Below are 12,604 nucleotides of genomic sequence, written 5' to 3'. Positions count from 1 at the left end.
AATTGCAGAAGCTTCAAAACCCAGGGGAAATTACCGGAGTAAAAGTGATCGAGAAGAAGCACATTGATGCAGCAAGACAGTTCAAATCACACCCAAGTATCACCATCAGGCAAGCGGACAAAGCTGCTACATTCCTCATAATCAACGATTCTGAGTACCACGAGGAGACGGTCGCCATCCTCAGCGACACCAATAAGTTTACAAGAATCAACAGAGACCCAACGGAAGCTCTTAAAAAGTTAACAATTGCTAATAGCGAAGGACAACACTAACAGGAAAAGCTTAAAGTTTGAGAAGCTCTCTGGTAAATATGGAATGAGTTACCACTACGGTAAAGTCAAGAAGCATAAGCCTGACAATAAACTACGCCCAATTACATCACAAAGCCCAACGCCTACATACAGCCTTGCGAAAAGACTACAAAATCTGAACACCCTCCATACCAGAAACCTGCAGTCTGCAATTAACTTCCGATTTCCTGGATATTCCCAACACCAACGACGTAAGAGGAAATTCGCTTCGCTTGACGGAGGATCTCTCTTCATGAACGTTCCTGTGGATCGAACTATTAACTATATCATCGACCGGGTCTGCCACAACAGTTGTACGCTTACTTTTGACATCCCTAAGACGATTCTCGCCCCGCTCGGACTTAAATAAGCGATATAGCAGCAATCTCACTCTATTCTCTCTTCAGCCATCGTCGCAACAACACGTCTGCTGCGACCGTTCTCCAGCCGGCTAGAGCCGATCTGACATCTGCCTGCCCGTGCTCTGGCCAGCCATCTTACCAAATTTACGGGCGGCATTTGCTTGTGTACCGAGACGGATCCCGTGGGGTAAGCCATCCACCCAAGCCAACTCACCAATACAAGAGAATTTAACTGGGAACGGTTGTGTGAATGGGCCCTTAACTCCTACCGTAGTACGAAGCTGAGCCCTGAGGGCAGTTTCATGATGGGGCTAGGTAGATAAGGGGTAGTTATAGGAGGCGGCAGGATAGTTGGTTAGAATAGACAAGACCCTCCGGGGCAGCAGTCGGGTTTCCGATAGTCAACTAGTAGGCGTGGGGTGCAGGCTTTGGCTGCTGTAAAGTGGCCACCAACTTAGCTTTTTAGCTGTGGTTCTGATTTTTGTCAGTCTTGTTGCTATATAAACACATACAACACTCACCAACATCAATTTTCATGGAAAATGTCTAGAATAATAATAAAATACAAAGGTCCAGTAATATTCCATATGATGGACTAATTCCAGCGATGGACTAATCGCAACGCTGGCTGAGATGTAGGATGCTGACCTGCTCTCTACAACTACAACCGACTCCTCAACGAAGCCGTTTTCACGACCGTCGTTCCACCAGAAGTACAGCCAGAATAATCATCATTTGCCCCAAGGTTGACATCATCATCATCGAGAACTCAAATGAGATATAAACAAAGAGAATATGAGCAAGAAAGGGCAAAATTAACCAATGTCTACAAGTTTCCCAACAACATAGGGGACAGAAAAAAAAACATAATTAAAATAGAGGTTCAAGACAGCCATGGTAGACAACGTATACAGACATGGCCTGATTCTTTTCAAAACGAGCAATTGCAGCCATCTGATCACCTAAGAAATATATTCTGAGATTATAACATGCATGAGATGCAACGTCATTATAGATCATCTAACTTCACGCTGCCCAAATCCAAAGCAGTATGCTGTCTGCTCAGAGTGTGCACCCAGTGACCATTACCTTGCGTAAATGCACACGCCACCAAAGGAGGCGAGGGACACAACGCCAGCGATGAAGTGGCCCAAGAGGAAGGAAGCTATAAAACAAAAAGAGTATACAGGAAGCAACTAACCAATAACTAGATGCTCGACAGCCACCAAGTCTACCTCCACCAACTAGTTCAGGAACTTCAACAACGATGACATGAAAAAATCAGTCATCTGCCTGATCCATGCACATATGATGAGCGCCAACAACCCAGAGACCTTCCGACAAATTTTCTCTACATTACTGAAAAAGAACAACTTTCCGACAGTTCTCGAGGACTATCTCCCATCAAAACAGCTCATTCACAATTGCTTTATCCCAGATGAACAAAATGGATCTAATGAAAATGAAAAAGAGCCAAACAAAGAAGATGACGACGATAATGAAGACAATAACCAAGAAAATGAAAGTAACGACGAGGAGACAGAGAAGGAGTCCAACTTAGATGAAGAGACAGAATTCAGAAATTACACAAGAAGCCTGCCCTCATTCAACGTCCAAACAACAGCAGCAGCACACATAAACCATCAAACAACTCAGATAATGTAGAAAATCAAACCCACCCAAAAGCTGAAAACTGCCTACAGAACACACGCGAGACCCGTACAAACACCACAGACCAAGCCACTCCTCAGTACGACACAAACTATGATAGTCATCCAACATGAAGTCCTACAGTGCAAAGGCAGACACATAGGACTGTAACACATTGTTATAGTAGGATATCAATGTATTATTATTATTATTATTATTATTATTATTATTATTATTATTATTATTATTATTATTATTATTTAGTATCACCACGAATTAGGCATACAATTGTCAATGGAAAAAACCCACGACAGATAGATCACACCACCTTATAGGAATGTCATCCGTCAGTGTTTACCGTCTCAGTTTGTATACAAAGCATTTCATCAAGTTTGAAAGTCACCTTGACATACGTGATATATTAAAATGTTTTTTATACAAGTTAGTCAACATATTGAAGTGTTCATAGATGAACTGTAATGCAGATATAATTTTTGTGGCGTCAGGAAGGTTTTTCGTCGCGGCGCGTGAAATGAGTCAAATTTGGCGAATGTTCCTCGCGACTTCTAGTCGAGCTCGAGCAAAAACTACTGAAGCGAGTAAGGCGTGCTTGGTGGTAAATGAAAGCTCTTTTAATACAGATTAATAATTAGAAAGAAAATTGGAAAGCATTAAATTAATAAAAATAGTTATAAGCAAAAACCTAGGACGTGTCCAAATCGCGGCAAAAGGGCCGAAAAACAGGCTATTTTGTGACGGCTCGACGACGAACTTGGAATCAAGCTATCAAATAATCCTTCGAGTTGGTCAAACTACATTGCCAAGAGGGGCTACATGCCGAATTACAGCTTTCTAGAGGCAATAGCAAGGCCACATTAGACAAAAACCGCAGTGTCTGGAGTTCGTCAAAATCGCTCTCGACAGGGTTTAAGTTTTGAGCTCTAGCGACGAAACTACTGGGAGAAGGAAAATGGTATGCACCATATTGGAAATCGCATTGGCATGGCTAAATCATTTGTTAAATAAGTTTTTTTGAAATTTTCAAATAATGAGTGGGTTTCAAGGTAGGGAACTCAAAATTTTTTTTTTTCCGAGTCGTTTTTTGCGAATTTATTCGATGTTTTACCCTTTCAAGTCGATTTTCGAGCCCGGTCGCTAATGAAAACATATTGCCCTTTCATATTGCCGTCGATTAATACCCAAAAATTTACTGTACCCCCAGAAATAAGGGAGTTATGGCGATTCGCACCAAAGCGGTTGATTTTCGAAAATTCGCGGCTTAATGACAAGGGCGCCGCAAAATCAAAAGAGTAAGCCGTCCATTACTTGAGATGTCACTGATATACCCCATGAGCCATAAAAAGGAGAGTGCTGGGCTAATGTCTGTAGACAAAATATCTTTTGAAAATTCTGGGTAGAAATCGGGGACACTCGGCAAGGTTGCCGCTAAGACAGTTGGGAAGACCGTCAGCCAACTCCTAGACAATTGTTGGCAAGCTGGTCGGCCAACCACTGCAACCAGTTCACAGACAGTCTTGCCGGGAGTCGGCGACCGTCTGCAAGACTCGTCAAGACCGCCTGCGACTTTCGACCAAATGATCGGCAGTCGTGGTTGTCACATTTCAAAAAATGACTGTTGAGACTCGTATTGAGACTAATTGCCAGCATATCTGGGGAGGCGGTGGCTGAGTGGATAGCATGACGGCGTCGCATCACGTTTTCTCAGTTGACTTCACTTTTTCTAGTGCTAGCCTTCGTGGCATTCGACGTTTATCATGATTTCCAAATCGGGTTTGTTGGTTCAGCACACGAGATCCCACGAATTAGAACATCTGAGCACAAGGGGCTGACATATGGATCAGGTCGGCCTTTAATGACCCCGAGTTTCCCGGTGTTCTGTATATTAAATTGATCCCATTTTGCACGCTTGAAATCAGGTCTAGGTTGTGTGGGAAAAAGGATGAGGGTTGAAGATTTTTTGGTTTTTTTACACTAAAGCAGTGGTTCCCAAACTGGGGGCCATATAACAGAATGCAGGGGGCCATATTCTGAGGCTATGTACAGATAAAACCAAAGGAGTTTAGCGGGTAGGCAGCTAGTGGAGGGAACTTACAGGTTCAGCTCAGGTTTGTGCAATGTCTTGCTGCCAGGCACGTGAGTAATGCGTCCCAGTTTGTTGTCTGTGTAATTACCTTATTTTATCTGATTCTGTGTTCTTGACATAAAACAAGACATGGAGATGTTTTAGGGTAGTAGATAATTTTAACTCAACATAGTTTTAAGGCTTCCTAAGCTATGGATTCTGTATGATAACCTGGTCTTGATTCTTGAGTATGAGCAAGGATGTTCAAATTATTCAGAGTTATCCACACATTCACAGTTGCAACATTGATCACCGTGTGTGCCTCCCCATATAATCAGTTTGACCCCACCTGTGAATACTTCTGTGTTATATGTTAAGCCAATATCAGCACCCCTTTAATGGCAAGTAAGCTCTGCATAATTACAGGAAATGCTAGTGTTATTTTTATATGGACCTAATGAGTGTAGGAATGTAGACAGTCACTGTAGTCACGGGTTATGGTTGGGGGGGCATGGACAAGGATCATGTATGAAAAGTGGGTAACGACCAGAAAAAGTTTGGGAACCACTGTACCAAAGGAAGCAGCTCAAGGGCAAAAGTAAATTAGAAAAAAAGGCCGCTAATCATTGCTCCTATAAAGGAGGTATAGATGAGTGGCCAAATAAAGAGTTTAATTTCGGATGGAGAGATGTATTACTACTCCTCTTCTGAGGGTAAAGTCGTAGGCAGGAAGAGATACAGACGCATTAATTAAAGCTGTTCCAGAGTTTACTAGTGAAAGGGATGAGAAAATGAAAATGTTGTTAAACTCTTGTGTAAGGGATTTGGACAATATTGGGATGAGCTAGAGTAGAAAGTCGAGTGTGGTGAGGCCGAGAGAGAAAGGAGTCATGCATTTAGCAAGTTCCGATTGTTAACGGTGGGGTGGTTTGATTCTCTGTTATGTGTGTTATGCTTTCCTATTGATAATGAAATTGTTCAGAAAAATGGGTGATGGTATGATACGTCTAGCTTGGAGAAATATTACTGTAACCCTTCATACCTTTTACATGTCTTTGAGGACTAAGTAACATTTATTTCCATGCGGCATAGTGAGCTTTAGTTTCGTGTATTGTTGTTATTGCAGTCCCTGTCTGTCCTCTTTTTTTTTTTTTTTTTTTTTTTACTATGAAAGCCTCTGAATGATAATTATTTCCTTCTAGATAATATGCGTGGATCTAGCGTGTGGGGCTCTTCTTAAGCACTCTCTCCTTTTGCAGGATACGGACGCCTCGGCCTGTCACAGTCGTCAGCTCGTGCCCATCCGCCCCGCAGCTGTGTTGTGTGGCATTGCTGGATGGGACCCTTCTCGTGTACCAGCTGGACAACCCTAACCCGAAACTTGTCCTGGACACGAGGTAAGGAGTTCCAACGGAAGAGGCAAATATATTAGATGCTGGTTAGACAGATTTAAAAACAAAACAAAAAGCAATTAGCAGATGGATGAACGACATAACTCAGTATATGTAAGGTGACTGGCCTTTCACAGTTTCCTTACATCTCTCTCTGTTCCTTTATCTCCAGTTTCCTTTCCGGCCGCTCTATCTCTGCTGTGGTAGAGGGTCACTGTTCTACCCCTAAACCTATCAACAATCGTGTTCCACAGGGCTCTGTCCTATAACCCACTCTCTTACTGTTATTCATCAATGATCTTCTTTCCATACAAACTGTCCTATCCACTCATACGCTGACGACTCCACTCTGCATTATTCAACTTCTTTCAACAGAAGACCCTTTCAACAGGAATTACAAGACTTCAGACTGGAGACTGCAGAACGCTTAACCTCAGACCTTGCAATCATTTTCGATTGGGGTAAAAGGAACCTTGTGCCCTTCAATGCCTCAAAAACCCAATTTCTCCACCTATCAACTCAACACAATCTTTCAAACACCTATCCCCTATTCTTCAACAACACTCAGCTGTCGCCGTCTTCAACACTAAACATCATCGGTTTGTCCTTAACTCAAAATGTTAACTGGAAACTTCACATCTCCTCTCATTAACCCGCACAGTGTTTAGTACGTACATATACGTACCTCTTAGGGAAGTGTTTAGTACGTATATATACTCAAGCTCTTTTGAGGGCTTATACACCCTTTATTTTTGTTTGTGTATGTAACATTGTTCATTGACAGTAAAGAGGAATAATTTGACAAGTCTTCGTGTTTTTAAATAGATGTTAAAGGGCCTTTCTGTACATTTGTCCGCATTCCAACAAAAATCATTATACAAGAAGGTAAGTTACTTTCTTCTACGTAATTATTCCTTGATTCTATAATGAGTAAGGCATGAGGAATTGTAAATTACGCTTTAGAGTAATCGGAAATGAAACTGATCGTCGGAAGCATCATAGTATTATGTTAAGCTTTGAGAACCACGGTTGTAGTACAGACGGCCTTGAAGCGAGCGGTGTTGCCTGATGCGCATCCAACCATTTTCTTGTACTTACAATTACTGTTTATTTTTTAGGTTTTTGTGATGTAAAAAAGTACTTATACATTACTCACGCTACAGGGTTGTGAGAAGTGTTTATAATGGAAAGAATATAGGCTCTAAATTTTTTTTAAATAAATTTCCCTTTCCTGGTATGACATCGTTAGCTTTGAGACGGAGAAAAATAAGAGGACGAACACCCTAGGGTAGCCGCGCTTCCATTCCTCACATATAAGTAATATATATATCAAATAATTAGATTTTTTTTTTTTTTTTACATTTTAAGGGGCAAATAAAAAAAATACGAAAAAAGTTCAACCTGGCATGACAAAAGACGACACTGTACGGGTTAAATCAGCTTCCTCGAGGTTAGGCGTTCTGTATCGTCTCCGCCAGTTCTTCTCCCCCGCACAGTTGCCTTGTCCGCCCTCGTATGGAGTATGCATCTCACGTGTGGGGGACTCCACCCACACAGCTCTGTTTGACAGAGTGGAGGCTAAGGTTCTTCGTCTCATCAGCTCTCCTCCTCTTACTGATCGTCTTCTACCTCTTAAATTCCGCTGCCATGTTGCCTCTCTTTCTATCTTCTATCGATATTTCCACGCTGATTGCTCTTCTGAACTTGCTAACTGCATGCCTCCCCCCCTCCCGCGGCCTCGCCGTACACGACTTTCTACCCAAGCTCATCCCTTTACTGTCCAAATCCCTTACGCACGAGTTAACCAGAATTTTCACTCTTTCATCCCTCACGCTGGTAAACTCTGGAACAATCTTTCTTCATCTGTATTTCCTCCTGCCTACGACTTGAACTCCTCAAGAGGAGGGTATCAGGACACCTCTACTCCCGAAATTGACCTATCTTTCGGCCAATCCTTTTGACTCATTTGCAGGAGCAGTGAGTAGCGGGCTTTTTTTTCATTGTTGTTTCCTTTTTTTTGCCCTTGAACTGTTTCCTCTGGTGTAAAAAAAATCATTACACATTAGTCGATTTGAAGTTCCTTTCTCTTTCATAGCCAACCCCTATAGATGACCTATCATAGATGACCGCCGAACGCCATCTTGATAATTTAACTTTATACCGTCTTGTAAAAACAATGTGTATTTTTTTATTAGGAATATTCTTGTAAATAAAATCTACTTCTTGTGTAATTTTCTCAATTGCAGTTCAATTTGTGTGCTAAAAAGCAATTAAAGGTTAAGTTTGACTTGTTAAAGGTAAATTAGGGGCATACGCTATATCTGTGCGTAGCCTCGGAGTTCATCTCCGTCGTGTTAGCCTTTCAGCCTGTGGTGGGTGAGGACCCATTGCCCCGGGACTCAGGGTGAGATGGCATCCGGTTACAGTTTTACTTTTCCTAAGTTTTCACAGGCACAGATTTATCGACCAACCCAAAAGTATGGATGAACTGCAGTGACGAAGAGGGTGAGTTACCCGCCAATTTGCCCGGGCCGGGATTCAAACCTGAACCGGCGGATTCATAGCTAGGCACCACTGCACCACGGACAACAAATGGAAATGACAAATTTACATTTATGATGTTAGAGTGAAGGAAGCAGCTCAGTTGCTAAAATAAAAATAAAAATAAGAAAACATGATGATCACTGCTCCTATAAAGAAAGTAGAGGAAAGCGGTGCTGAGTGGTCAGCGTAAGGGCGCGGCGTCCTACAGGACGCAGGTTCGCATACCGCCCACCGCTTCAAACAAGCTGGTAATTTTTCAGCCATCATCGAGTAGCCCAAGACTATACCCACATGCTGTCCTGAAGACCATCTATCGACCGGATTCTAGATTCTCTCTAAAATGAGGATCAAAGATGAGCTCCGGGGGGCAGCAAGTACCAAGCAATATGGCGCCACTATAAACACTTGGCTGCTCCATGAAGGACTGGGGCCGACCACCAGGCCCCACCAAGAAAGCCTATCGTCGCCATAGGCGAAACGTACAAAAAATATATGTATTAGTGGCCAAAAGAGATGTTAATTTCGGATGGAGAGCTGTCTTGATACTCCCCTCTTGAAAGTGGTCAAGTCACAGGCAAAAGGAAATTCAGACGAATAAATAGTTTTGCAGAGTTTAGCAGCAAGAGGAATGAAAGAAAGAATATGTTAGTTAACTCTTGCAAAAGGGATTTGGAGAATATAGTGATAAGCTACAGTAGAAAGTGGTGTGTAGCGGGGCCGCGGTGGGTACATAGGAGTGGAAGCATGGAGTTAGCAAGTTTAAAAGAGCAGTTATCATCTATCTTTCCTCCCATCCTCCTCCTTCCTCTCCTTCCTCCCCCTCCCTCATCACAGCAGCCTCCTCCACCTGTTACCTTCCTTCTCTCCTACCAATTTTCTCCTTCCCTTCCTCTCTCTCGTTGACAAATTTCTCCTTTCCCTTAGACCTCCTCCTCCTTCTCCCTTTTTCTCCTTCGACTTCTCACTCTTTTCCTTTCTACCGTCCTTTAAACCTCCTGTTTCTATATTATCGCCCTTCTCTTAATCATTTTTCGTTTCCCCTTTCTTCACCCCTTTTAGTGTTTTCTGGTTCTTCCTTTGCCCTATTTTTTCCTCTCCTTTTTCCCATCTGTTCTTCGTTTACTATCCTCCGCCCTTCTCTTAATTCTCCTACGGCTCCCCTTTTTATCATCCCTTTTTTTGTCTTCTAGTTCCTCCTTTTTCTATATTTGTTCCCTCCACCCTTTACTTTTCTTCCGCCCTTCCCCTCCCTTTCTCTCATCTCCCTTACGTTTTCTCTTTTTGGTGTTCCTTTTTTTCTTGCCTTCTCGTTCCTCCCTTTCCCTATTTTTTCAGTCGTCCATGACCTTTTCCCTTCCTACTCTCCCGTTCCTCTTTTGCTCTTTTACTATTTTTTTTCTCATCTCACTTTTTCGTTTTTGGTCTTCTCTTTTTTTTCTTGTCTTCCTGTTCCTCCCTTTCCCTAGTACTTATCGCTTCAATGGTTCCTTCTTTTTCCTATTCTCCTATTTCTCTTCCGTCCTTCTTCTCATTTTTCTCCTTTCACGTTTTCATTTTGGTCCTCCTTTTATTTGCCTTTTCGTTTCTCCCTCCACTATTTCCCTCCGTCTCAATGATTTCTTTTCTTAGTATTTCCCTATATCTCTTCTTCCGCCTTTTTTGCCCTTTCTTTTCTCACTTCTCTTTCGTTTTCTTTCTTCTCTAACTCCTCCTTTCCCCCTAATTATTCTCGTTTTCATGATTTCTTCTCTTCCTCTCTAGATAGAAGATAGAAGGAGAGGCAACATTGCGGCGGAATATAAGAAGGAAAAGACGCTCGGTAAGAGGACGGAAGTTGTTGAGACGAAGAACATATGACTGCTCTGTCTAAGAGATCTGTGTGTTACCGCCCCCCCCCCCACACACACACACACATGCATTGACACACAAATTTTGATATTACTCCATACGATTCACTTTATTTTTGTTTTTTCTTCGAAGAAGCTTTTTCTTACAGCAAGAGAGGCAGCTCAATGGCAAAAAATAAAAATCATCAACAAAAAAGCCCACTAGACGCTGCTCCGACTAAAGAAAACAGAACGAGAGGTTAATTTCGGGTGGAGAGGTGTTTCGATACTCTCCCCTTGAAAGAGTTCAAGTTGTAGGCAGGAGGAAATACAGACAAAGGAAGGCTGTTGCAGAGTTTTCCAGCGAAAAGAATAAAAGACCGAAGATCCTGGTTAACTCTTGGAGAAGGGATTTAGATGGAACAGGGATGAGCAAGAAAAAAAAGTCGTTGCAGCTGGGAGGGGAAGAGGCATTATTATTATTATTATTATTATTATTATTATTATTATTATTATTATTTTTATTATTATCACTACTACTATAGGCCAAGAATGTCATCCCCTCTGGAGAACTCATGGAACTATATACCCAATAAGGGTCTCAGAGGGGGAACATTGGCCTTAGGATAGAGTCTGTGAGTAAAGTGAGGATACAGAACTGACAAACGAGGACCGTCGTGCTTCTTTTAGTGTCCGGCGTGCTTGTGCTCGTGCTTCCTTGTAGGCGATGTGGTTGAACTCTGTCCTCTGCCTCTTGTAGCGGTTGAAGGCTCGGCGTCGGCAACCCACTGCCTGTTTGCACTCGTCAGACCACCAAGGCACAGGCCGACGTGACGCATTTCCCGTTGTCTGTGAAATTGTGAGTTCTCCCGCCCGGTGAATGTGCGCCGTAAAAAAGGCAACTGCATCCCCGGTTGTCTCGAAGTCATCAATTGATGTTTCCGTGTGAGTTATGGTCCGAAAAAGTTCCCAGTCTGCTCGATCTAATTTCCAACGCGGTATTCGAGGTGACGGTTGGAAAGTGGAATGGGAGATGAAGATGGGGTAGTGGTCGCTGCCATGTAGATCCTCTGATATTTCCCACTTGAAGTCCAGGTATGCATCGGGGGAGCAGAGTGAGAGGTCAATAATTGACCGTGTGTCGATTTGCATATGGTAGTGTGTTGGATGACCGGTGTTCAATATGCAGAGGTTACAGATGCAACATTGACTCCTCTTGGGTTGCTGGTGGTATCGTCCCATAGTGTATGGCGACTGTTGAAGTCGCCAACTATTCAGAAGGGTGAGAGCAATTGGCGTACCAGTGTCAGGAAGTCTTGCTGATTGACTGGTCTACTGGGTGGGAGATACAGGGAGCATATAGTTTAGGTACGTGTTATGTGGATTTGAGCAGCAGAGGCCTGCAATGGAGTGTTAAGTGGGAGCGGAGTGTGTGCTATGTCGTTGGATATGAAGAGAGACGTACCTCCCGAAGGAGCTTGTGTGGGATCTGCTGGCGAATATATGGCGCTGTAATTGCGTGGGGGAGGACGAGCGTATGCTCCTAACAGTGTCTCCTGGAGGCATAGATACTGTGGCTGGAAGTCTATAATTAGTAGCTGGAGTTCCTCCCAGCTTCCTCGCAACCCGCGACAGTTGCACTGCAGGATCTTGAATCTTAATTTTGTTTATTCAGGGAGCCCCCGGAGAGGGACCTCCCTGTAGTAACACCGGGCTTTCACTGGAGGGTTGGCCCCAGCGTTAGTGTGTTCTTTTTCGGCCCAATGGCCGATGTGACAGGCCTGGAAAGACCTAATTTTCCCCGGCCTCCTGCTCCTGCCGGCGGCTTCCTCACCCTGCCCTCCCAACCTTCCGCCACTCCGACGAAGCGACAAGGGAGGGAGACACGGGTGGAGCCTCCGGCACAGACTATGTGGAGGCTGAGGACACGGGCGCCGGCAGAGCCGCTCCGTGATCTTGGGCAGCAGCGGTCACCGGCTGAGGGTCAGCCAGAGCCACTGGTGCAGGGGTGGCGGCTGCAGCCGGCACCCGGGATTCTTCCAGCGACCCAGAAGCGGGCGCTGGAGAAGGCATTTTAGCAGGAGGAGTGTCCCTGAGGGACTCCTCGCTGCGTGTGCGCTTCTGTTGATGGGGTTCACTGCGGCCTTCAGCATAATGGGGAAGTATACGCGGCCACTGCCAGGCGTTTAATGGCGGCCGCGGGACCGTTGCTTCCGCCCACCTAACAGTGACCGCTTGACCCTAGCCAACGCATGACCAGCCGATTGATTCAGTGGGGCCACACTGAACCACACGTCTTATCCCAACCCTCCCACCAAAGGAGCGTGTTGCCCACCGAGGGGAACTACACCCCGCCCCGCGGTGGACTCAACTCCCAGATGAGAGGGCACGGGGAGTATACGGGACGCCACGCACGGCAAACACGTGGGGAGACAATATTCCTGCCCTAGGTGGTAAA

At 44.2% G+C, this 12,604-nt stretch overlaps 1 protein-coding gene across 4 annotated transcripts in view; it reads left to right on the top strand.

Moving 5' to 3' along the window:
- Positions 1–12,604, top strand: part of LOC127009832 (dynein axonemal intermediate chain 4-like) — a 245,308-nt gene that overhangs the window by 96,311 nt on the left and 136,393 nt on the right. For all 4 annotated transcript variants that reach the window (XM_050883195.1, XM_050883194.1, XM_050883193.1 and 1 more), the window contains exon 9: positions 5,645–5,782. In XM_050883195.1, coding sequence (XP_050739152.1) covers positions 5,645–5,782 — 138 coding nt within the window. The remainder of the gene's footprint in view (positions 1–5,644; positions 5,783–12,604) is intronic.

The sequence above is a fragment of the Eriocheir sinensis genome, chromosome 42 (genome assembly GCF_024679095.1).
Source record: "Eriocheir sinensis breed Jianghai 21 chromosome 42, ASM2467909v1, whole genome shotgun sequence".
Classification (NCBI taxonomy): Eukaryota; Metazoa; Arthropoda; class Malacostraca; order Decapoda; family Varunidae; genus Eriocheir; species Eriocheir sinensis.
The sequence above is the reverse complement of the archived record's forward strand: the minus strand, read 5'-3'. Positions and strand labels throughout refer to the sequence as shown.